This window comes from Chrysemys picta, chromosome 22 (genome assembly GCF_011386835.1).
Source record: "Chrysemys picta bellii isolate R12L10 chromosome 22, ASM1138683v2, whole genome shotgun sequence".
NCBI classification, from domain to species: Eukaryota; Metazoa; Chordata; order Testudines; family Emydidae; genus Chrysemys; species Chrysemys picta.
The window spans coordinates 6,714,481-6,737,116 of NC_088812.1; the positions used below are offsets into that span (position 1 = coordinate 6,714,481).

Sequence of the window (22,636 nt, forward strand, 5' to 3'; positions counted from 1 at the left end):
GAGGCACGGGGCATTGCTATGACTTGCCCAAGGTCACATAGCTGGAATAGAACACTGGTCGCCTAAGGCTTGGTCCCGTACTTTCTCTACTAGTCCATGCTGTCTCAGAAGGTGCCTAGCACACACCAGATCTCATCTGGTGGGGGTAGGGGGCCCAGGTCATGGTGGATACTCACGGTAGAGGAGGACCAAGGTCATCAGGAGCAGTTTGATAGCCATGATGATCAGGGTGGGGATCACCAGCTGCCGGTTCGTGAGAGTGGCGATCTGGAAAGGGGGGAAATGGCTCTGATAACCCTGTCCTGACCACACCCTAGATCTTACCCCACCTCCACCCCCAGCACTGAATGGGACACAATTTCGATCAAGCCTGACAATAATTAAAGGCGCAGGGATCTGTGTGTAGCATCTTCAGCTAAAAGAGCTTTTCTCCCCACTGCGTCTCAGGCATTTGAGTTAAATGGACATCCGCAAACATGAAAAGGATGAAGCCAAAGGACCAAACTCTGCTCCCAGTTACACCCGTGTAAATCTAGACTGAAGGCAACAGTGCGACTCAGGAGTCACACGGGTGTAAATGGGAGCAGACGTTGGGTCAAGTAGTTTCCAAACCTTTGGAGGAAAATAATCACGTCGCCTGCCAGGCAGTGAATTTTCCCCTGCACACGGTGTGACGCTGTCAGTCCTGCCAGCTCCCCAGTCACCTCCGGGGCTTCCAGGGATGGCAGGCTAGGTGAGACCCCCCATTTCTGATCTGTTTTTGAAAAGAGGAAAAACTAAACTGCTTTTTGAACTTTCTTCCAACACCACAAAGGAGCAAAAAGGGAAGGAAACTGACTGCCATGCACAGGAAACAAGCAACACACAGAGCAGCAGGTTCCTCATTAGCCAGCAAAGGAGCTGGTTTGTCTCACCACGGAGAGGGGACAGACCCCAGCCCGTGTTCCTGGGTCATCCTGGTCCTGCTGAGGTTCCCCAGGTGGGCTGGGCATCTGCTCTGGGTCCCCTCAGATCTCTCAGTCGTGCAGGCGTCTTCCCCTTTGGGGCCAAGGGTAGCGGGCTGGGTGGGTGCCCCGTGTGCTCTGCTGTTAGCTCCCGCTGGGCTTCCTGCCCCATAAGGGGGTGTCTTATACACGCAGTGACTCAGGTGCTCCCGTGGTGCCGCCTGCGTGGGCAATGTCAGAGCACCGCCCAACACCCTGCCTCCTGCGCAGGGCGGTGGTGACCCTGAGTGAGTCACGCCTTCAAAGAGGGAAGAGCCCTGCTAGGTCCCATCTGGTCCATCGTCCCAGAGCAGCTCTGTTCTCCCCAGGCTAGTTTTAAAGATAACATAACCGGGTGGGTTGTCAGGATCAAACCCTGGACTTGAAGCAGCGATACTCAGACCTCAGGGGTTCAAAAGCCAAATTAGCAATCAGCATTGACCAAGAGAGTCACAGTAGGGTGAATTCATTGTTTCATTTACTATAGGACTCTGTGATCATATTTAAACAGTACGTCCGTTTTATACATATATGTATTCTCACAACACAGTGACTGACCAAGTATCACTGTTTTATCAACTACAATTGGTTAATTACATAGTAAAAGCATCCCGGTAAGTTAATAGCTTAGATTGGTTAATAATTATGGAAGCAAGGTCTGAAGCAGCGTGTGATGAGCTGCATGGGGTGGGGAGGAGGTTTCAGGGCCAGACGGTCTTTACACAGATACACCTGCTCGGCCTGGGTATCCAGCAGACAGAGCTGCGTTGCCCACGTGATCCGTTTTGGCGGGTGCTGGGTTAAAAATCACTTTAGGACTCAGGGATTGAAATGTTGTTATCCTGATGGTGGGAGGAACGGGCAGCAGAACTGTGCTTAGCCGGCCCTGACTGACGGGGTCTCCCTCAGCCGAACTGAGCTCACAATGCACGGGGTTCGGATGCCGGAGCCCAGTGGGGAGGGAGAAGGGCCAGGCCGGGCCAGGCCAGTTCAGTTTAAAGATAGAGGTACCTAGACTCCATCAGGTCCAAGGGCTGCTTAGATCTGCTGCGGGACAGCATTTCTGTGGAAGAGGCGGCTCGGCCTGCACTGGCGGTGAGGTTCTCCCGCTGAGGTCACAGTAGGCAGGAGACAGCAGAAGGGGACGGCACAGGGCCAGAGGCGACGGAGCAGAGGATGGCGCAGTGCGGTGACCGGTGACACGAACAACAGCAGCGGAGGGAACGACACACAGCAGCAGGCAGTGAAGGCGTTGCTCGATGTGTCCTCCCCAGTGTGAACTCACGTGAAGGCACCACTGGACTCTGGGTCTTCACAGACCAAGGACAGCAGCTGTGAGTGGGGTGTGGCGGACGGAGAGGGGAATGCATGTTAAAGGGACATTTGTTTGTCGGACTTTCACACCACAGTGAAAAATGGAGGCAAAGGACACGGCCCAATGTCCTCTGGGGTGGGAGTTTTGCTCATGGTCAGATGTGTTCGAATCACGGTTGTGGGTTTCCCCCAATTAATGCCGGGTTCCTTCCCCATTTTTATTAAATGATTTCTCTGCCACGCACAGATTCGGTGCTTGTGAAAGGGGAAGCGTTGCCTCTTACAGGCACTCGTGGAGATTGATTTTCCCAGATTACTGGGTGTAGGCTGTGGATATTAAACCCGGCCCTGGTGGCTGCCGACTCCAGCTGGCAGAAGGGCACAATTCGATCACACCGTGTTTTATATCACGTGTTGCAAAGAGACGCAGGAGACGCATTAAAGAGCCTCGGTCTGAATAAGGGTTGCCAGGTGTCTGGTTTTCAACCGGAAAGGCCGGTCGCAAAGGGAACCTGGCAGTGTCCGGCCAGCAGCGCTGACTAGCCACTGACAGCCCAGTTCATCGCAATAAGCAGCCACCACCACTGGGGGCAGGACGAGCAGAAGCTGCTGAAACCTGGAGACGCATATGGGAACGGGGGAGCGGGGTACTGGCGGCTCCCCCGTCCTGCCCCAGTCACTCCCTGACCGCAACTTCCCCTCCCTCATCCTGTCCCACTCACCTCCTGACTGCAGCTTCCCCTCCCCCAGCCTGCCCCACTCACCCCCAACCCCAGAATGCAGCTCCCCCTCCCCCACCCTACCCCACTCAGCCCCCGACCCCCAGAGCACGAGTTCCCCTGCCCTGTCCTTCGCACTCACCCCCGACCGCGGCTCCCCCTCCCCCATCCTGCCCCACTCACTGCCCGACCATCGGAACGTGGGTTTCCCTCCCTCGTCCTGCCCCATCCTGCCCCACTCAGCCCCCAACCCCCAGAGCGTGGCTCCCCCTCCCCCATCCTGCCCCACTCAGCCCCCGACCCCCAGAGCACGAGTTCCCCTGCCCTGTCCTTCGCACTCACCCCCGACCGCGGCTCCCCCTCCCCCATCCTGCCCCACTCACTCCCCGACCATCGGAGCGTGGGTTTCCCTCCCTCGTCCTGCCCCATCCTGCCCCACTCAGCCCCCAACCCCCAGAGTGTGGCTCCCCCTCCCCCATCCTGCCCCACTCACCCCCAACCCCAGAGTGCAGTTCCCCCTCCTAGGCCCTACCCCACTCAGCCCCCGACCCCCAGAGCATGGGTCCCCCTCCCTCATCCTGCCCCACTCATCCCCCAATCCCCGGAGCATGGGTTCCCCTGCCCTGTCCTTCCCACTCACCCCCAACCCCAGAGCGCAGGTCCACCTTCCCCATCCTGCCCCTCTCACTCCCAACCAGGGGGCAAGGCTCCCTCTCCCCCGTCCTGCCCAACTCACCTCTTGACCCCTGGAGCATGGCTTCACCTCCCCTATCCTATCCCAATCACCCCCCACCCCTGGAGCTCAGCTCTCCCTGCCCTGTTCTGCCCCACTCACCCCCCCCGACCCCCAGAGCACGGCTCCTCCTCCCCTGTCCTCTGACCCCTGGAGCATAGCTCCCCCACTCACCTCCCCACCCTGGAGCGTGGCTCCCCCTCCCCCGTCCTGCCCCATTCACCCTACACCCTTGGAGCAAGGTTTGAATGATGGGTTCCCAGGAATCGAGCTGCACTCCGGCCGTGTTCGCCGGGCTTGGGTCCGGCCCAGAGCCCCTTGGCGGCCGGAGCCGAGCCGCGCCACGGGGGCCAGGCTGGAGCTGCGCTGCGGGGGCCAGGCCGGAGGGGCCGGAGCCACGCTGCGGGTTGGGCCGGAGCCGCGCCGCAGGCCAGCGCACTTGGCCAGAACCGGGGCCGGACTAGGCCGTGCCTCCCTGGAGCCCTCCTCGCGCCCCCCACCACCCCGGGTTATCTAGTGCTGCCTGCCCGCCCCTGCTTCTTTTCAGACTTCCCACGAACCTCTGATTCGCCGGAAGCAGGGGCGGGGGAGGAGCAGGGGGCGGAGCGAGCAGGGGAGGGGAGGAGGGGGAAGGGAGCTGGGGGCGGGGTGGAGAGCTGCGGCACGGGGCCCTCTTGGCGCGGGGCCCAATTCAGCCGAATCGGCTGAATCGGCCTAAAGCCGGCCCTGAAGCCCAGGAGAGCACAACTCACACAAAGCAACGAGAAACAAGGGGGGGCGAGGTAATATCTTTGACTGGACCAACTTCTGGTACAAGTTTTCGTGCAACTCTGAGCTCTTCTTCAGCTCTGGGGAAGGAGACAGACAAATTGGCACAGATTGTTAAGCAGAAGGGGTCATGCGTGGTGGAGGCGGTCACTGGAAATGAGTGTAATGCATAAAGGGTTTGAGGTGGGCAACATGGTGTGTTACGAACTGTTGTAAGGAGCCATAAAACCAGTGTCCCTGGTAAGTCCATGGCTTTTGGTGTCTAGCAGACTCGCCTGTTGAAGGCGTTGTGCCGTTTGCCTTTGAGGACAAGTATGGAAAGGTCAGATATGGAGCGATCGCTTTGAGAAAAGCGTTCCCACACGGGTGATACGGTGTTTTTGCCTTTGATCATTTTTCCGTGTGAGTTCATTGGCAAAAACGAGCAAGACACGTATAAAACAGCCTAAAAGCAGACGCTCAATAGTATAGTCAGTTGCTTGCCCGCGCTTTGGCTCGTTATGAAGTATATTCAAGAGACCAAACAATCAAGATCAGTCAGGTTTATTGCTAAAAGCCAGTGATCACATAGTAGAGGAAGAAAGGTTCAACAATGGACCAGTTTCTGGGCAGCCACATAGTACAGCACCGGGAGGCCCTATCCCATCGCTAGTGGAAATCAACCTCCCCGAGATGGGTAGCGCGAAGTCAACGGAAGAATTATTCCACCAACCGAGCTCTCCACACTGGGTGTTAGGTCACCTTAACTACATTGCTCAGGGGGTGGATTATTCACCCATGTAGGTGGGTCAGTCTGATTTTCTAGTGTAGACCAGCCCTTAATCTGGTGCAAGGTGGCTCTGTCCCCGAGAAAGCTCCCCCCAGGTGTCCCTTTCTAAACTCCTGCTTCTTTTGTTCTGCCTTTTGGTAACTTTCCATGACTTCCAAGCCTCCCTCACCTTGGACAAGAGCAGAAAGCGGCATCTCCCAGGCAGAGGAAACTCATTGTCCCACGGTGTTTAACGTAATCTTGCATGCTGGTCCGTCCCCATTGTATCTGGCCTGGCAGAGACATGCCGACCCTGCTACCTCCTGGGGCATCCACACACACGTAGGCATTCCATGACCCAGTCATGTTGTGGTACTGTGACATACAATCATCCAAAATTCAGAAGTGATACAGCCTGAGCCCTTCCAAGGAGAAACTGAGGCACGGGGAAGGGAGTTGTCCAAGGTCCCAGGATGAAGCAGGGAAGAGAACTCACATCTGCTGTGCTCCAGCCCCCCCTCCCCAGGGATTCAGAACAACTCCTAGCCCCCAGAAAGAGCTGTGCGACGGGGAGCATCACCAAGAGAACACAGCTTGGGGTGACTGTCCCACGGGCGATCTGGAGGAGGCAGGGCCTGGTCCCGCTGGTCAGCCCGTGGCTCAGGAAGGGCGTGAGCCGGCGGTCGAGCCAGGCTCTAGCAGAGCCAAGGCTTTTCGCAGATCCAGTAGTCGGTCATGTAGCAGTTTATGTCGTTCCAGCGCCCATCGAGCGTCATGGTGCCGCAGTCCTCGTCGCCGGAGTCATTGGGCTCCCCGCTGCTCCAGAAGCTGTGAAGAAGAGCAAAGCCCCATGGAGAGCACAGCGGGGAGCAAGGGGTGGTGCAGGGGGGCATGGAGCCTTTCACCCCACGTACCTGAGTTTCAGAGGGGAGCCATCCACCCAGAGCCATTGATTTTCCACTTTCTTGTCACTCAGCCCCAGCCAGTACGCCCGGGACTTTGGGCGGTTCTTCACCAAGAACACCTGCAATAGACAAGAACAGAGTAAGGGGGTGAATGAGTGGGGGATAGGCCACATGCTTTGCCAATGCCAGGAAGGATGGCCTGGTGGGCAAGGTGCTGGCCTGGGACTCAGGAGACACAGGTTCAAGTCCCAGCTCTGCTATTGACTCCCTGCATGGCCCTGGTCAAGTCCCTGCATCTCTCTATGCCTCAGTTCCCCCAACTGAATAATAGCTCTGCCCCTGAGGGTGCTAGCAGGATAGCAACATTGAAGAGTGTGATATGCTGGGGGGGGGGACCTTAAATGCCATAGATGTATCCCCACCTCAAATCCAGCAGGAACTGAGGGCTGTTCCTGGCTGGTGGGTAGAATGAGTGGGTGTGGTCTCAGTCCAGCTCTCAATCCAAGCAATAGGAGGCCTGAAGGAGGGGTGTGGGGCCTGAGCTCCTGGAGAGGAAGGGATGGATGCAGGGAGGAAACATGAACTGGCATTGGGGGAAGATACAGGGGTTCAGGGCAGAGCCACTGAAGGTTTGTCTGGCTGATCGCTTGAAAACATCCCGGCAATGCCCCTCCCAACAGAACTGGCAAAAACTCCATGGGGAGTCCAGCCTGTTCTTACAACTCTCCAGTTCAAACCCTGCCCCCGCTTGTATTTTCCGGTTCTCGCAGGTTTTTGCCGCGCTATTTAGGCTTTTGTTCTGGCATGCTCAGGCATCAATATTCCTCTGCTGGGAATATTAACCCGGGGTGGCCTCCGCGCTCACGGTGGGTTGATTAACACGCGGCACGTTGCGTGTGCTGGTTTGCAGAGTGCCGGGCTCCCTTTGAGACCCAAGCCCGCATGTGGTTTTGGAAAAACCTGGTGACTCTTAAAAGAGCCGTGTTTTAAGAGCCAGGCCCAGTCGGTCTCACCTGCTCCCTGGTCCCCTGGGTCCCACCCGCTAGGAATTCCCAGGGTAAACCTGCAGCTGTTGCTGGGTAGCTGTGCGATTCCCTGGCCTGGTCGGGGTACGCCAGGAGGGTGGCAGGAGGCTTTACCTGCTCCTCTTTGGTGTTAATGATCACCAGCTGTGCCCCATAATCCAAACAGAACTGCTTGGCCTCACGCCAGATTTTGGTAGACTCTGAAAAGTAGTAACAGGTTCTCTGGAACCAGGCCCAGCCCCATGGGCAATGGCCGCAGACAGAATCTAGGAAGCAAAACCCAGAATAACCCAGTTCAGGGCCAGGCAGGGAATCTGGCAGAGCCAAGAAAAGGACCCAGGAGTCCTGACTCCCAGCCCCCTGTTCTAACCCCATTCCCCTCCAGGGCCTAGGGACCCGAGTGCAGCCCCAGCCGCGGCGCCAAAGCAATAGCCATACGGCTCTTTTTAGCATGCCAGAGCGAGCCCTGCTAGCCCCGCTCTGTCGACCCGGGTGCGAGGCTCCCTCCCAGGACGAGTGTAGACATATGGAGACAGATCCACAGGGGATGGCTGTAGCCAGCAGCCTCGGTGGGCCTGGGGTTGGCTCAAAGAATCCCCCACCCCGCAGGTCCCACTGAGAACAACAGAGAATCCCGCAATGGGAGCTGCCATGTGCTGAGAGCTCCCTTGAGCATCTGGCCCTGCGGGCCAGTGTCTGCTGCCACCTCCCTCTGATTGCAGCCCTAGCGTGGGCCCGGCAGCTGGCACTGTGCTCCTCACCTACTGTTTTCTGTAACGCCGTGATCTGCTCTTGCATTTTACTGTGAGACTCCTTCACAGCGGCCAGCTCCCCAGACACCGAAAGATGGACAGCGTCTGGATTGGTGGAGGAAAGGAGGTTAGCAGCCAAAGCGCAGCATGGTCATCTCAGAGCTTCCTACACGGTCCCCAACATTGGGCCAATTACAGACGCCACGGGCCCTGCTCGAAGTCTCTGCAATGCCTGGAACCTGGGCCCCTGGCGACAGTCAGAGCAGCCTCCGGGCTGCTCTAACTCACTCTCTGCCTCCTCTGGGAAGCAGGGAATACCCATGGTGCAGCGCACTCCAGCCAAGCCCCTGATCCGTCCCTTACACCAGGGGCTGAAAGCCAGGAGGGGGCAGGGCTCTGATGCCAGCTCCACACTAACCTGGGATTCCCCCCTGCCTAGGGCAGGGGCAATTTCCACCCCCTTCACACCACCAGTGTGGCCCGGTGTGACACAGGATCGGTCCCTTTAGGTAGGGTTACCATCCGTTCATATTTCCCCAGACATGTCCGGCTTTTGCGTCTCTAAATAGCCGTCCGAGAGGAATTGGTAACAAGGTTAAAATGTCCAGGGGTTTTTTCTCCCTCGCCTCCCTCCCACCCTTCCATGCAGAGTGCGGCTGCTGATTGGGCGGCTGGGCCGATTGACCTGCTCCCATTGGCCTCCAGCAGCCAGAGCCCTCCCCTGCTCCCCCCTCCCTCTGTCTGCAGCCCTGTGTAACACACAAACCGACCCACCGGGCAGCATGTTTGGCAAACACGTGGAGCCAGAATGGTAAGGGGAGTCCGGGGGGGCAGTCAGGGAGCGGGGGAGTGTTGAATGGGTCCCCAGCCTTCACCTGCCACCCCCCCCTCTGCGTGTTGTCCCCCCCCGTGGACTCCCCCTCTCTGCCTGCCTCTCCCTTGTCTGCTTGTACTGCCAGAGCCAGCAGCAACTGCTGTCTGCTGCCCCCGGGTCCTAGCGTCCCCCATCCACTAATGGGAAGACAGGCTGCCCTTACCCTGCCCTTCCACCCTAGCCCTGAGCCTCTCCAACGCCTCAAGCCCCTCAGCCCCAGCCCTCATCCCCCCACACACTAATCCTCTGCTCCATCCCTGAGCCCCCTCCAGCATCATGAACCCCCATCCTCAGACCCACAGCCCTCACCCCTGCATCCCCTCCTATCCCCAAACTCCCTCCCAAACCCCCTCCCCTCTTCCCACACACCCCCTCCTGCCCTCAAACTCCCTCCCAAAGCCTGCACCCCTTCCCTTTGCACCTCCTCCCACCCCCAAACTCCATCCCAGAGCCTGCACCCCTCACCCCCTCCTGCACACCCACCCCCTGCCCCAGCCCAGAGCCTGCACCCAGCACCCAAACTCTATCCCAGAACCTGCACCCTGCACCCCTCCTGCACCCTAATCCCCAGCCCAGGACCTGCACCCCAGACCTCCTCCCCCCACCCAACCCCCCTCCCAGAGCCTTAGGCAGGTGGGGAGGGTTCTGGGCACCACCAAAATTTCTACAACCCTGCCACCCATGCGAGTGGATAAGGGTCAGGGCAGTCAGGGGACAGGTAGTGTTCTAGGGGGGCAGTTAGGGTGGGGGGTTCTCAGCAGGGGGCAGTCAGGGACAAGAAGCAGGGGGGGTTGGGGTTCTGAGGGGGCATTCAGGGGGTGGGAAGTGGGAGGGAGTGGATTGGGGCGGGGCTAGGGCGGGCTTCTGTGCATCTGGGCTGGCTCCTGCATCGCCCAAGCAGAGAAAGTCAAAGACCTTCTCTGCATCATCCCTGCAGTGTTCTGAGAGCCCCAGCTGGGCAGGCTGGGAACAGCCACAGAGCCCTGAGTGGCTACAGACTCTTCATGCCATGGCCACCTGGGTCCAGAGACATGACTTGCTTAGGCTGGAAGCATTTTGGTCTGTGTTTCTACAGGCTGGGGCTCCTTGGCGCAACTGCAAAACACCTAATTATGTACAGCACCTAGCGCACTGGGGTCATGAGCCATGACTGGGCTCCAAGGAGCTACCATAATACACCTAATAAAACACTTACCCAAGTCCACAGCCCCAGGTGGATACAGAGCCCACAACCCCGACCTCACAGCCCCTCACTCTTACTACTGATGAGAGTTAGAAGTATCTCTGTGATTCTCTCACCTACTGTTTTCTGCAGTGCCGCAACCTCTGCTCGGATCTTCTCCCAATCCACCAGGTTCTGGGATACTGCAAACAGAAACGCCCTTGGGATCAGGAAAGGGAAAAGGTCGCCACAACCAGGATGGTGTCCTGAGTGACCATGTGGAGCCCACCTGTAACAGGGTGACAGCTGTACAGGGGAGCCCACCTGTAACGCTAGTGGATGGTCTGTCTCCACGGAGAGGAATAAGTTGGTAATGGAGGGATTTGTTGCTGACTGGCAGCTGGTGCGTGGCCGGATCCGTGTGAGTTCCCAATGTGGCCGTTTTCATACTGGGACCCCACATCAGCCAGTCAAAAGCCTGAGGGATGCCATTAGGGTTGCCACCTTTCTAATTGCTGGTAACTGAACCCCCATGGCACCGCCCCTGCCACGCCTCTTCTCCAAGGCCCCACCCCCATAACTCGCTCCTCTCCCTCCCCCGCCCCCTGTCGCTTGCTGGGTCCTCCCACCTGCAGATAGGAGACTGCCCCAGATGAGGAGGGGCTGGTGCTGGCTGAGCAGGGGCTCATGAGGGTTAATGACCCGGCGCCTCCCCCGACCCTGCCAGGGGCGGATCTATGTATTTTGCCGCCCCAAGCATGGCAGCCTGCGGCGGCATGCCTGCGGGAAGTCCGCCGGTCCCGCCGCCAAATTGCCACCGATTTGCCGCGGGACTGGGGGACCTCCCACAGTCATGCCGCCGAAGGCAGCGTGACTGCCACCCTCACAGCGACCGGCAGGCCGCCCCAGGCATGCACTTGCTGCCCTGGCGCCTGGAGCCGCCCCTGCACCCTGCCATAACCAGGCTTTTGGTTTGCCATTTAGGGTTGCCAGGTCCTGAAAATCAGTCACCTGACAACCCTTAATAGCCCCCTGACACAGAAGCCAAAAACCAGATTGTGCGGGTAAAAACCAGACAGGTGGTAACCCTAAATGCCATGGGAATCAGCGTAAGGATTGATTTGCAGCTCCCAGCTACAAATGACCAGCAAATCTACTGCAAATGGGAACAGCTCATGGTATGCTGGCCCTTTAAGAGAGGCTTCAGGTCCAGCTCCGCCCCATTCCTGGTTGCTGCCCGGAGTAGAGGGATTCTGAGAGTTCTAGTCTAGAGAGATACATGGGAGTTAGAGGCTGGCAAGGCATGCTGGGTAAGGTGCCATGGGGATTGTGATGCATGACTAGAAAGGGTTAAACAGCCTGCAAAATAAATAACCCTCAAAGACAGGTGGGGAGATACTGTTTGTGTTTTTATGTATTTACAGATGTAAACAGAGTCTGAATAAGCTCTCCCCTGACATCTAGTGGTGAGCTGTGGAAAAAGACTTCAAAAGCCAATCTTGTTTGCATGGACACACCCACCCTGCCTAGGTGCTTGGAATGATGGGATTGCTTGCCCAAATGATCACTTGTGGCTGGTGTCGGCTCCCCAGTCTCCTTGTTATTGGGGCAGGAGTAATAAAGCGTTGTTATTCCTGTTGTGTGAACCAAGGGCAGCAGAACTGTACCTAGCACACCCCAATGGAGGGATTCACCCTCAACGGAATGTCACTCACTAGGCATGGAACATGGGTTCCAGAGTCCAATGAGGTGGGAGAAGGTGGTGACAGATGGCTTTGGTGGGACCTTGGATACCATTTGATCCTTTCTCTCTCCATGATATGCTGCAGAGCTGTAATCATTGATTCCTAGGTCTAAGTATTAGACCTTCTTTGGGACAGCATCTCTGTTGTAAGAGACTACCCAGTATGCACCAGCTGTGAGGCTCTCCCACTAGTAGCTCAGGGCTGTGTTAAGAAGGGTGAGAGGGCTGAAGATATCATAATGAGTGACCAGCAGGACAGCTGGTGGAAAGGCATGGTGGGTGGCTGGCAGAGAGGTGCGGCAAGCAACCAATAGGGTGCCTGGCGGAGAAGTGTAGAGAGGCACAACAAGTGGCCAGCAGGCAGGCTGACAGAGAAGCGTGGCAAGTGGCGAACAGGGAGGCTGGCGGAGTGGCGTGGCCAGCAGAGCAGTTGGCAGAGAGCCGTGGCGAGCGGCTAGCAGGGCGGCTGGCAGAGAGGGACAGCAAGCAGGCAGCAGGGTGGCTGGTGGAGAGGCGTGGTCAGCAGGGCAGCTGGTGGAGAGGCGTGCCAAGAGGCCAGCAGAGAAGCTGGTGGAGAAGGTCAGAGCAGAGCCCTGCAGAGGCGTGGCAATCGGCTATTGGGGTGATGAGCACGTGCCTAAGTAGTGCAGTATGTAAGGTGCCTTCTTGCCCCACCTCTTCTCCCCCACCTTCCACACAGGGTGGGAGGTGAACTCTGCGGATGAACCTCTGAACTCTGGGGCTGCACTGGCCAAAGACAGCAACTGTGAGTGGGGTACGGAGAAGGGACAGGCACGTTAAAGGGACTTTTGGGTTGCTGGACTTAAGACCCTGAGGGGAAAGGACACTGCCCAACTTACTTGGGGGTGGGTCTTTTGCTCATGGCTTGTGTTTATGAACCCTAGTTGTGGTGTTTTCCCCAATTAATGCTGAGTTAATTCCCTCCTTTTATTAAGATTTTGCTACACTCAGACTCTGTGCTTGCGAGAGGGGAAGTATTGCCTCTTAGAGGCACCCAGGGGGTGATGTGTAATTGTCCAAGGAGTTCGAGTCAGTTTTGTGTTATATTGTTGAAAAGGAACTCCTAGATACTGAACTGGACCCTTGTTGCTGCTGGCAACACCTGGCAGAAGGGTTACACATATGAGGTAATAAAGAAGCTGTTTTATGCTGGGTTGGTCAATCTAAGTATTGGAATATCCACCAACTTTTGGGGGTTTGGCTGCCCCATTCTTTGCAGTTCACCCTAATTGAGTGACCACAACTGGCTCCGCACTAGGACCCCGGTCACAGGGATACAAACTGAGTCTGATCTCTCTCAGAGTAGCAGGAGTTATGTAGAGGTTTGTGATCAAATGGTGCCGTTGGAGGGAAGGTTATTGCTGGCTTATGGGCGGTGCGTAAGAGAGTCAGGCGTTTGGGTCTAGGATGGGGAGAATTGGGATACAGAGCTATTTACTACGGCTGATGGCACTCATAGCAGCTAGAGCCGGTTACAGGTTTTCATTTGATTCTTTAATGAAAATTAGCCTTAAAAAGTAGAAAACTTGAGGAAACACTGACATTTTTGGCTACTTGAGGTCTGGTGTGAACATGCCCATGTGTCCCTTCCCCTCCGTGCTAGGGGAATCGGTTTGATGGGGAGGAAGGGGAGTCGCTCAGTGCTGTCAGTGACAGATTTTCCAATGCCAGGTGTTCAAAAAGTTATGAATCATGCCCCCCCCCAATGGTGTCTCTTACTCTCTCCCGTCTGACTGGCCACGGTAGCTCCCCAATGACACTTTTTTTTGAAAATCAAAACTTTTTGGCTTTGGAAAGTGTGGGTGTGTTTAGTTTCTAAAAAACCTCTGAGAGACAAACACCTTGACGGGAAAACTACTAACACGGAAACAAAAAACCCACCCGTCTGTGTCTTTTGGAAACCCAGTGAGAATTTCAAAACTCAGACTTCACGTTTTTTTGTAACTTACATTAAAAGCCCAAACCTCACCCGGTGCTAATTACAGCTATAGCCTTTAGACAGGGCCTTCTGACCCTGCACTAGATTCTGATCTCCATCACGCCAGTCAATGGAGTTATTCCAGATTTACATGGCTGTAACATATCAGAATCTGGCCTGGTATTGCAGGCTGCTAAACAAATCACTGTAATAAAATGATCAGCTACAGCGCCCCCAGCCAGCCAGCATCTATGCTGACCCAGAGACAAGCATGCAGGTCTAGCTTGGGAGTATTTACTTACCATTAGCTGCCCTCTGGGGAAGGTGGAAATTCAGGTCCTCTGACTCCTGCTGCAGCTGTGGGCCTGGGAGATGAACAAAGAGCAAACAGCAGAGCTGTGATCTGCCGGGGCATGCTTTACACTAGAAACTGCTCCAGCCCCCAATGACTTGGTTACTTCCCGGGCTAGGGGAATCGGTTTGATGGGGAGGAAGGGGAGTCGCTTAGTGCTGTCAGTGACAGATTTTCCAATGCCAGGTGTTCAAAAAGTTATGAATCATGCCCCCCCTCCCAAAAAAAAACCCTGTTAATCTTTTAAAAATTATTTTGGGGATTCTTCTTGTTTGCCCTCTGGTCTCTTGAGCTATTAGTAATCGCGTGTACAAAGGCAGTGCGTAGGACCAGCCAAGATCGGCGCCCTGTTGGGCTGGGCACTGCACAAACACGGAGTAGACAGTCCCTGCCCTGAAGAGCTAATGATCTAAGTAGCCAAGAGAGACGCAGAGTAGGGGGAAAGGGTCTAATGCACAAGACCCCTTAGGGCAGGGCCGGCTCCAGGCACCAGCTTGTCAAGCAGGTGCTTGGGGCGGCCACTCCAGAGTGGGGCAGCACATCCAGGTATTCAGCGGCAATTCAGCAGACGGTCCCTCGCTTCGCCTGGGAGCGAAGGACCTCCTGCGGAATTGCCGCCGTAGATCACGATCGCGGCTTTTTTTGTTTGTTTGTTTGTTTTTTTTGTTTTGGTTGCTTGGGGCGGCCAAAACCCTGGAGCCGGCCCTGCCTTAGGGATTGTGTTCTCCAGCTATTCCTTTCCCAGCCATGAGGGCTAAGCATTTATTGGTTTGTTTTGAAATGAGCTAAGTGTCTCCCATCATCCCAGGACTCCGGGAGCTGGGGCTTTAAGGAAAAACGCCAAATACAGTGAGGGTTGGCAGCACTATTAACATCATCCCCTTACTCTTAGGTGATGATTCCTCACGTTTATAGATCAGGTGCTGAGTGGAGTAAATCCAGAGTTACTCCCTTGCTGTTACAGCTCCTTCTGCTGCACTTTGCTCTTCTGCTGCTTAGCCTGGGTGCTGATCCTTGAGGGTCTGGCTCTACTGAGTGCTTCCCTTGCAGGTTCGGGTTCTTCGATTTGGAGCAAGGACTCATCCTGCCCTCTGGGCCGGATTCCAATCACACTCCGGGCACCGCTATTCCACTGATTTCAGCGGAGTGACATCTAGGGTTACCATACGTCCGGATTTTCCCGGACATGTCCGGCTTTTGGGGGCTCAAATCCCCGTCCGGGGGGAAATCCCCAAAAGCCGGGCATGTCCGGGAAAATCGGGAGGTCAGCCGGGCCGGCGGAGAGCCGGCCCGCGGGGAGCCGGGCCGGCGGGGAGCCGGGTCGGCCGGGCCGGCTGGGAGCCGGGTCAGCCGGGCCCGCGGGGAGCCGGGCCAGCGGGGAGCCGGGTCGGCCGGGCCCGCGGGGAGCCGGGCCGGCAGGGAGCCGGGTCAGCCGGGCCCGCGGGGAGCCGGGTCAGCCGGGGGGTGCGCCGGGCCGCCGGGGGCCGGCAGTGCTGGGCGGGCCGGGGGTGGTCGGCCGGGGCCGGCACCCCAGGGCCCAAGCCGACCCAGGCTGGAAACGCCGGGGGGCCAGCCTGGGCCGCGCCTCCTCCCCCCACACCCCCCTTACCTGCTTCAGGCTTCCCGCGAATCAAATATTCGCGGGAAGCAGGGGAGGGGGCGGAGACTTTGGGGAGGGGGCGGGGTTGGGCGGGGCTGGGGGCGGGGCCGGGGGGCATGGAGTGTCCTCCATTTGGAGGCACAAAATATGGTAACCCTAGTGACATCTGATTTTCATCAGGGCCAGTGAGAGCAGAATCACAGCCTAACACTTCTGGGGTACGAATTCTCGCTCCAGGGGCAAAGCCTCCGCTCCCGAGATGCAGAGTTGCTGGAGATTCATCCCCCACCCCCTTCAGACCTGGTGAAGCCCAAGTCCGGGTGGCCTTGCCTGTGGACAGAGCTTGCTGGAAAATGCCAGACTTGTCCCACAGACTTTTTTACAAACACACACACACACACACACACAAACCCTTAATTGTTGACTAAAATTGGTTTGTTTGTTTTTTAAGTCCTTTTTTCTTCCTATGGTGGAACTCCAAATACCGAAAAACTTTGATTTGGAAATTCTGCCCTGGCACCTCATGGGAGTTGTAGTTTGGATGCCTCATGCCCTCCTCCCCAGTAGGGACTCGTCTCCCCACCCAGACTTCATCTCCCATGATGCACCACCACTGGGCCCCATGATGCACTGCCTGCCCTCTCCAGGAGGGGAGACCATCACACACCACGTGAGATGTTAATGGTCCAACCAGGGAGCTTTCCCTAGAGCAGTGACTAGGAGCATGAGGTCTCTCTCTCGCATGATGCACTGCAGTCTCCCCTCTTGGAGGCGGTGCATCATGGGAATCCCTGGCAGGGGTGCATTCTGGGAGGTGTATTCCATTTTAGGAGCCAAGCCCAGAGAGGAGAATGGAGACACGTGGTAACTGAACTCAGCTCCTTTGAGGCACCATGGCAGCATTTCTGAATCACAATATTTCTTCTTTCCGGTGTTTGGTTTTTCTTTCAAAACGGCAAAAAATGTCTGTGGAAACCGACCCCTTTTCATGAAATTTTGTTGAATCAAACCCGCAATTTTCTGGCCCAGAGTCTCAATGGAAAATTCCTGAGCAGCCCCGTCCCCGTGAGGAATTGTTCCTGGCACGGAGAGCCCAGCCCGCGTGACCCCACTTGCAGCTGTCCTGACACACCCGGGACCGCCCCACACTCACGTTTCATGAGGGCCAGGATGAGGAACACGCTGCACATGAGGAAGCAAACCCCCAGCAGGATGTAGGTGATCAGCAGAGACCTTCCAGGGCAGCCTCTCCGTGAGGCGGGTTTAGGGAGGGGAAGATCTATGGGGAACAGCAGCAGTTAGCTCTCTGAAGGGAGAGGGTATCAGGACAGGGGGAAGCTAAGCAGGGAGGGCTGAGTAGGGCGGATTACAGTGAAGGACTCTCCCTCCAGTGGGTGACTGGGAAATGTCGGCAGGAGGTACCTGCTGGTACAAATGGGGTTATGGAAAGGAGAGGTTTACGGGGCATCCCACCAGATAGCCGGGTAACTCCACAGAGAGCACCTCCATTTGGCAAGAGCAAGAAGCCGGACCCCCAGCTCCCTCTGCCCAGCTGTGTCCATACAGGGATCGCTTCTCCCAGCACTTCAATGCAGCCACCTCTGGGGTGGAGTGCTGCGGCCATTGGAGAGTTGTGTAGCCTAGGGCCCAGCTGGAAGGAGAGTTCCCTGGGCGGTTGACAGGCCAGGGGGAATCCAGGGAGAGGAAATGGAATTGCCCTGGCAGACTCTACTCACCTCCTCCCGGTGGCTGGAAGGCAGCTGCCACAGCTGGGGACGACATGTCCAGCCCTGGGCGTGGGGGACAAAGCGCGTTAAATCTGCCAGCTCTGCCACGAAATCCTACTCTCCATCCTGGGCTGCGGAGGGCGCACACAGCCCCTACCTTCCTGGGCTTCACCCTCCCCACCCACCCTGGCTTGCTGCTCTGGGCCACTCTGGGCCCCTACTGGGGTGCTCCTGCTGGGACCCCGCATCTCCCCACCAACCAGCGCTCAGCTACCCCAGGAAGCAACTGGGCCCCCAAGGGATCGACTAGCCGGGATTGATAGCCCCAGGGAACAGACTGGAGGGACGGATCCTGCCCTGGGCAGGGGTGGCAGGTTTGTATAATTTTTGGTGGTGCCCAGAACAGGTCCAAGTCCCGCCCCCCCCACACACACACCCCTGCCTTGTAAGCCAATATACAGTAACTCCTCACTTAAAGTCATCCCAGTTAATGTTGTTTTGTTGTTTCATTGCTGATCAATGATGAGAGAACATGCTCATTTAAAGTTGTGCAATGTTCCCTTATAATGTTGTTTGACAGCCACCTGCTTTGTCCACTGCTTGCAGAAAGAGCAGCCCATTGGAGCGCTAGTGGTGGGGGCTTGGAACCAGGGTGGACCGACAGCCCCCCTATCAGCTTCCCTAAGTTCCCTGTGCGGCTGCCGCCCAGCAGACTATCAGTTTCTGGGCAGTTCAGGTGTCCTTCCCCACCGGCCGTGTGCTGTTCCTGCCCTCTGCCTTGGAGCTGCTCTCCTGAACCTCCTGCTTGCTGTGCGGGGGAGGGAAGAGGATGGGAAGAGGGTCCCCCCATCTCCACAGAACAGGGGGGACACGACAGGACTCAGAATGGAGGGAGCTTGCTGGCAGCAGCTGCTGTCTCAAAGTCTCTCACACACAGGATGTGTGTCTCTGTCTCTCTCTGCCATGCCTTGCCCCCATTTGTGCTGCCTTGTAGAGTGTGAGCTGTATTAACAACAATGGGTTAACCTTTGAGGGCTCAGCCGAGTGCTAGTTCATCATTTAGCAGTAAGGCATTCCCTGGGAAATATCCCACCCTCTGACTCCACCACCTCAACCAAGTTTCACAATCATCATCGCTGTGTACAGTATTAAATTGTTTGTTTAAAACTTATACTCTGTGTGTGTGTGTGTATTATATATATGTTATAGTCTTCTGTCTGGCAAAAAAAAAAAAATCCCTGGAACCTAATCCCCCATTTGCATTAATTCTTATGGGGAAAGTGGGTTCACTTAACATTGTTTCACTTAAAGTAGCATTTTTCAGGAACATAACTATAATGTTAAGTGAGGAGTTACTGTATATTTTTTAAAATAATGAAAAATGTGAGGGCTCCGGGGTGGGGCTGGTGGTGAGGGGTTTGGGGTGTGGGAGGGGCTCAGGCAGAGGTCTGGGGTGCAGGGGTGAGAGCTGTGGATGAGGGGTTTGGGGTGTGGGAGGGGGCTCAGGGCTAGGACAGAGGGTTGGCATGTGGGGCTGGGGATGAGGGGTTTGGGGTGTGGGAGGGGGCTCAGGGCTAGGACAGAGGGTTGGCATGTGGGGCTGGGGATGAGGGGTTTGGGGTGTGGGAGGGGCTCAGGGCTGGAGCAGAGGGTTGGGGTGCAGGGGGTGAGGGCTCTGGGATGGGGCTGGGGATGAGGAGTTTGGGGTGCAGACAGCTTCCCCCGGGCAAGGGCCAGAGAGGAGGATTCCCCCCAGCCCTCTCCCTGCCGGCAGCAGTGAGCTCTGGGGGAGGGGCCCGTCCCCACTTTCCCCCTGCACCACACTCCCCTCACACCACTGTCACTGCCCATGCTCCTAGGGCCCCTCTCAGGTACAGGAAGCCCCCTCACCTCCCCTCTGGTGGGTGCTGCGGGGGGGGGGCTCCCCTACTCCTCCTCCCCTACTGCTGCCCCTCACTGTAGCCTCACTGGGGTTGGGGGTGGGGCTGCCCCTTGCCCTGCGTGGGGCAGGAGCAGTGACTGCAGGCAGGGGGCCCCCTGTGCTGGTGGAGGGTCCCGCTGGAAAATGAAAGGGTCTGAGGCAGAAGGGCAGGCTCAGGGGCAGCAAGTGGGGGCCGGGGGAGGCACGTGGGGGTGGCAGGCAGGGCTGGGAGAGAGACCCGGCCCCAAACATTGGTGGAGCCGGGCCCCGGGCCCTGAATATTGGTGGAGCCCGGGCACCACAGGCCCATACAATTCGCTGCCCCTGGCCCTGGGCCGGGGTGGGGAGAGCAGGGGGCATTCTGCCGCAAGCCGAGCAGAGCTCCGAGTCCTCACCGAACTTGGAAGGCCTAAGGACCGGGTTCCCCGAGATCACTGAAATGGCCAGGTCTGAAAGGAAACAGGAGGGATTATATCGTGCGAGCTCCCAGCGCGGGGATGGGGGTTTGTGTGCGGGAGGGGCAGCCCCGAACTCTGGGGTGGAGGATGTTCCTTCCAGTGCCGTAGTGAGAAACGGGGGGTGCTGCGGGCGGGGAGGTAAAGCCTGTGATGCCCTGGAAATGGGGGGGATGGGGGGCTGCACAGCTGGGACGTGTCAAAGCAGCTCGGGTATGTAGCGCTGCCCCCTGCTGGCTGGGACATGTCACAGCTGCGTTAGACCAGCAGTCGTGGGAACAGAAGGTCACGAGTTCTGTTCCCCGATGCTGCCCGTACGTGACGAGCTCTCAGCTGCGTGGACCAGCAGCTGGACGGGGGGGGGGGGGGCTGCTCTGTACCCAGGCCTCACTTGCTCCCCAGCAAAAAGCTGGAACGTTTCTCACCAGTTTTGGGGGGTCTGCCTGGTGTCGCTGCCGGACCTGGAGAGGAGAGAGAAGGGTGAGTCTGGCTGGTGGCGCCTAACAGAGACGGGTGCCTGAATCTCTGCATCTGTGGGCAGGGACCTGGGCAGTACCCAGGGGTCAGGAACTGAATCCACCTGCCCGCATGTGAGCCACAGGCCCGGGCATCCTCTCCATTTAACCAGCCTCCTCATTCTGTGCTACCACCACCCATTGTGGGCTTGCCCAGCCATTCCCAGCCAGGCCAGTTTGTGAGCAGCCAAGCCAGGCCCAGATTCACCAGCTCCCATGGACCCAAAGGTGCCTCAGAGCTGGATGCTGAGTTCTGCGCTGACACCCCCTCCCCAGCCTCTGAGCAGTGGGGCAGGAGTGATCCCTGCGGAGCGGGGCAGCTGGGGCTCCCTGGTACCTGCTCCTCCTTTGTCCTTCCGGTTCGGTGCGGCCGCCTTCGCCTTCTTCCCACGTGGCAGGGGTGGGGGCTTGGGACAGTCCTCCAGGGACACGTTCTCGTAGTCGTCATCATTGTCAGACTCAGCGGCCACACCTGGAGATTACAGAGCCACTCAGTCTCACCGGGACAGGCTGGGCCAGCATGGCGGGAACGGGAGATCTCCACAGGAGGGAGCTAGCCATGGGAAGAGAGGCTGGCTGGTCACAAACCCTCCCTTGGGTGGGAAGGAAGAGGGAGGGTGGGGGCTCTTTTTGGGCAGCAGACGAGCTGGCTCAGCCGGAGGAGGGGGCTGCTTCACCCAGGGAGGGAGCATGCCCACTCACACACACACACACACTGATACAGTCTCTTGACTCTCCCTTTCATCCCAAGGCACTTCATGGGCTCTGGGTGTATTTCTATTGATCTATCACCTCACTCATGCCTGAGATGCAGCCACCTCTGGGGTGGGACACAGGGTTGTTTATACAAGGCTCTCTCACCCAGCGCAGAGATGATGCTGCCTCTGGGGCGTGGCATAGAGGCTGTTTATACAGGGATCCTTCACCCAGCACTGAGATGCAGCCAGCTCTGGGGTGGGGTGTAGGGCTGTTTACACACAGAGATCCTTCATCCAGCACTGAGATGCAGCCACCTCTGGGGTGGGACACAAGCTGTTTATACAAGGTTCTCTCACCCAGAGCTGAGATGATGCTCCCTCTGGGGAGTGGCATAGAGACTGTTAATACAGGGATCCTCACCCAGCACTGAGATGCAGCCATCTCTGGGGTGGGAGCACTGGGGGCTATTTAACAGCTATGCAGGGTGGGAAGGACTAATCCAGTTCTCAGTTGAAACCACAATGGGGCTTTGGAGGGACAGTGGGAATTGCCTGGGCTGGAATTTGGCCAGGACACAACGGGTAACACCCTGACTCTTATGGAAGGGGCCAGAGGATCTTTAACAACCACATGTGGTCAAGACTTTGGGTGTACAACTTGTGGGAAAGGCAGCCCTGCACCCTCTAGCACCACGCTGGGGCATTGGGGCCAGCCCTGACGGGGTGGGCAAGCACCCACCCTGCAACACAGCATCACCTAGCACTATGCCAGGACATCGGGGTAGCACAGACTAGCAAGGGAGAGAGCCCCTACTAATTTCCCCACCATGCTCCCGGCAGCAGCCTGGGTTTTCCTCTGAGGCCTCCCATCCGAATAGCTAAGATCTATCAAGCTGACAGCCCCTGGAAGGCCTGGTAGCCAGTCCCCCACTCAGATCACTGGCCATTTACCTCTGCGCTCCGCCGGCTTCTTGCCCTTTGACTGCAAATGACCCATCCAGTTCCCGTAGTCGGTCAGATGAGCCATGCCGATCCCCCGCGGATGGACTCGAAGGACGTCTAAGGGAACCAGCAACAGCCTGGCTCTGTCAGGAGCTCTGTGATTTTCGCATGCATGTAACTTCCTTCCTCCCCCAGCCCCACCACGGGTCACTGCCCATGTTACCATACGTACCACGCCCGACTCCCAGCTGTGGGCTCGATTAGCAGAAGAGGAACCCAGCCCACAGCCTTGCCCTTTAGGTGCCAGAAAACAGAGTGACTGAAGGGGAGTCCCACTCTGTGATGCTTGGGCTGCAGGGATTTCTTATATGGCCGCTGTTGTCCTCTTTGTCATCTTCTACCAAGTGGGATCCAGTCAAAGGCTCGTCTAAGAACACATTTCTTTGGCATCCATGCAACGGGCCCAAACCACGTCAGCCTTCTTCCTCAAATCATTGGCTTTACAGCTGTTGGCCAGGCCTTTGTGACACATCAATGTTTGTTACTTTTTCCAGCCTGTGGATGCCAACTATTCTCTGCAAGCGTCTCTGCTGGAATGTGTTGTTTCCTACTGGGGGCATCCCATATTTCCCAAGTGCCAGAGGCATATCCCACTGTGGATATCACAGCAATATTGTACATCTTCATCTCGGGTCTTGTGTCAATCTCCTTATTTTCCCATATATTTGCCAGTCTCAGAACAGCTCCGCTTCCCTTTCTA

General features: G+C 57.1%; 2 protein-coding genes across 3 annotated transcripts in view; both read right to left on the reverse strand.

Annotated features, from left to right (window-relative positions):
• LOC101936458 (hepatic lectin) overlaps positions 1-1,158 on the reverse strand; it is a 91,257-nt gene extending 90,099 nt beyond the window's left edge. Inside the window, exons 1-2 of the mRNA XM_065576190.1 lie at positions 915-1,158; positions 177-267 (exon numbers count right to left, since the gene is read on the reverse strand). Of these exons, the coding sequence (XP_065432262.1) occupies positions 177-267; positions 915-992 (169 nt within the window). The 5' untranslated portion in view covers positions 993-1,158. The remainder of the gene's footprint in view (positions 1-176; positions 268-914) is intronic.
• A 3,885-nt stretch (positions 1,159-5,043) lies between these two features.
• LOC122173486 (C-type lectin domain family 17, member A-like) lies at positions 5,044-22,050 on the reverse strand. 2 transcript variants are annotated; one of them, XM_065576170.1, is made up of 12 exons: positions 21,886-22,050; positions 20,574-20,708; positions 20,147-20,182; positions 19,662-19,715; positions 17,355-17,408; positions 16,772-16,897; positions 13,969-14,031; positions 10,121-10,186; positions 7,957-8,052; positions 7,310-7,461; positions 6,180-6,289; positions 5,044-6,093 (listed from the first exon to the last, which is right to left on the reverse strand). In XM_065576170.1, exons 1-12 carry the CDS (start codon positions 21,959-21,961, stop codon positions 5,961-5,963), a joined length of 1,101 nt encoding a protein of 366 aa, XP_065432242.1. In that variant the 5' UTR covers positions 21,962-22,050; the 3' UTR covers positions 5,044-5,960. The 2 variants fall into 2 exon arrangements, with proteins under 2 accessions (XP_065432242.1, XP_042704068.2); XM_042848134.2 differs by lacking the exon at positions 19,662-19,715 and having other exon boundaries at positions 21,886-22,049.
• Positions 22,051-22,636: the final 586 nt, after the last annotated feature.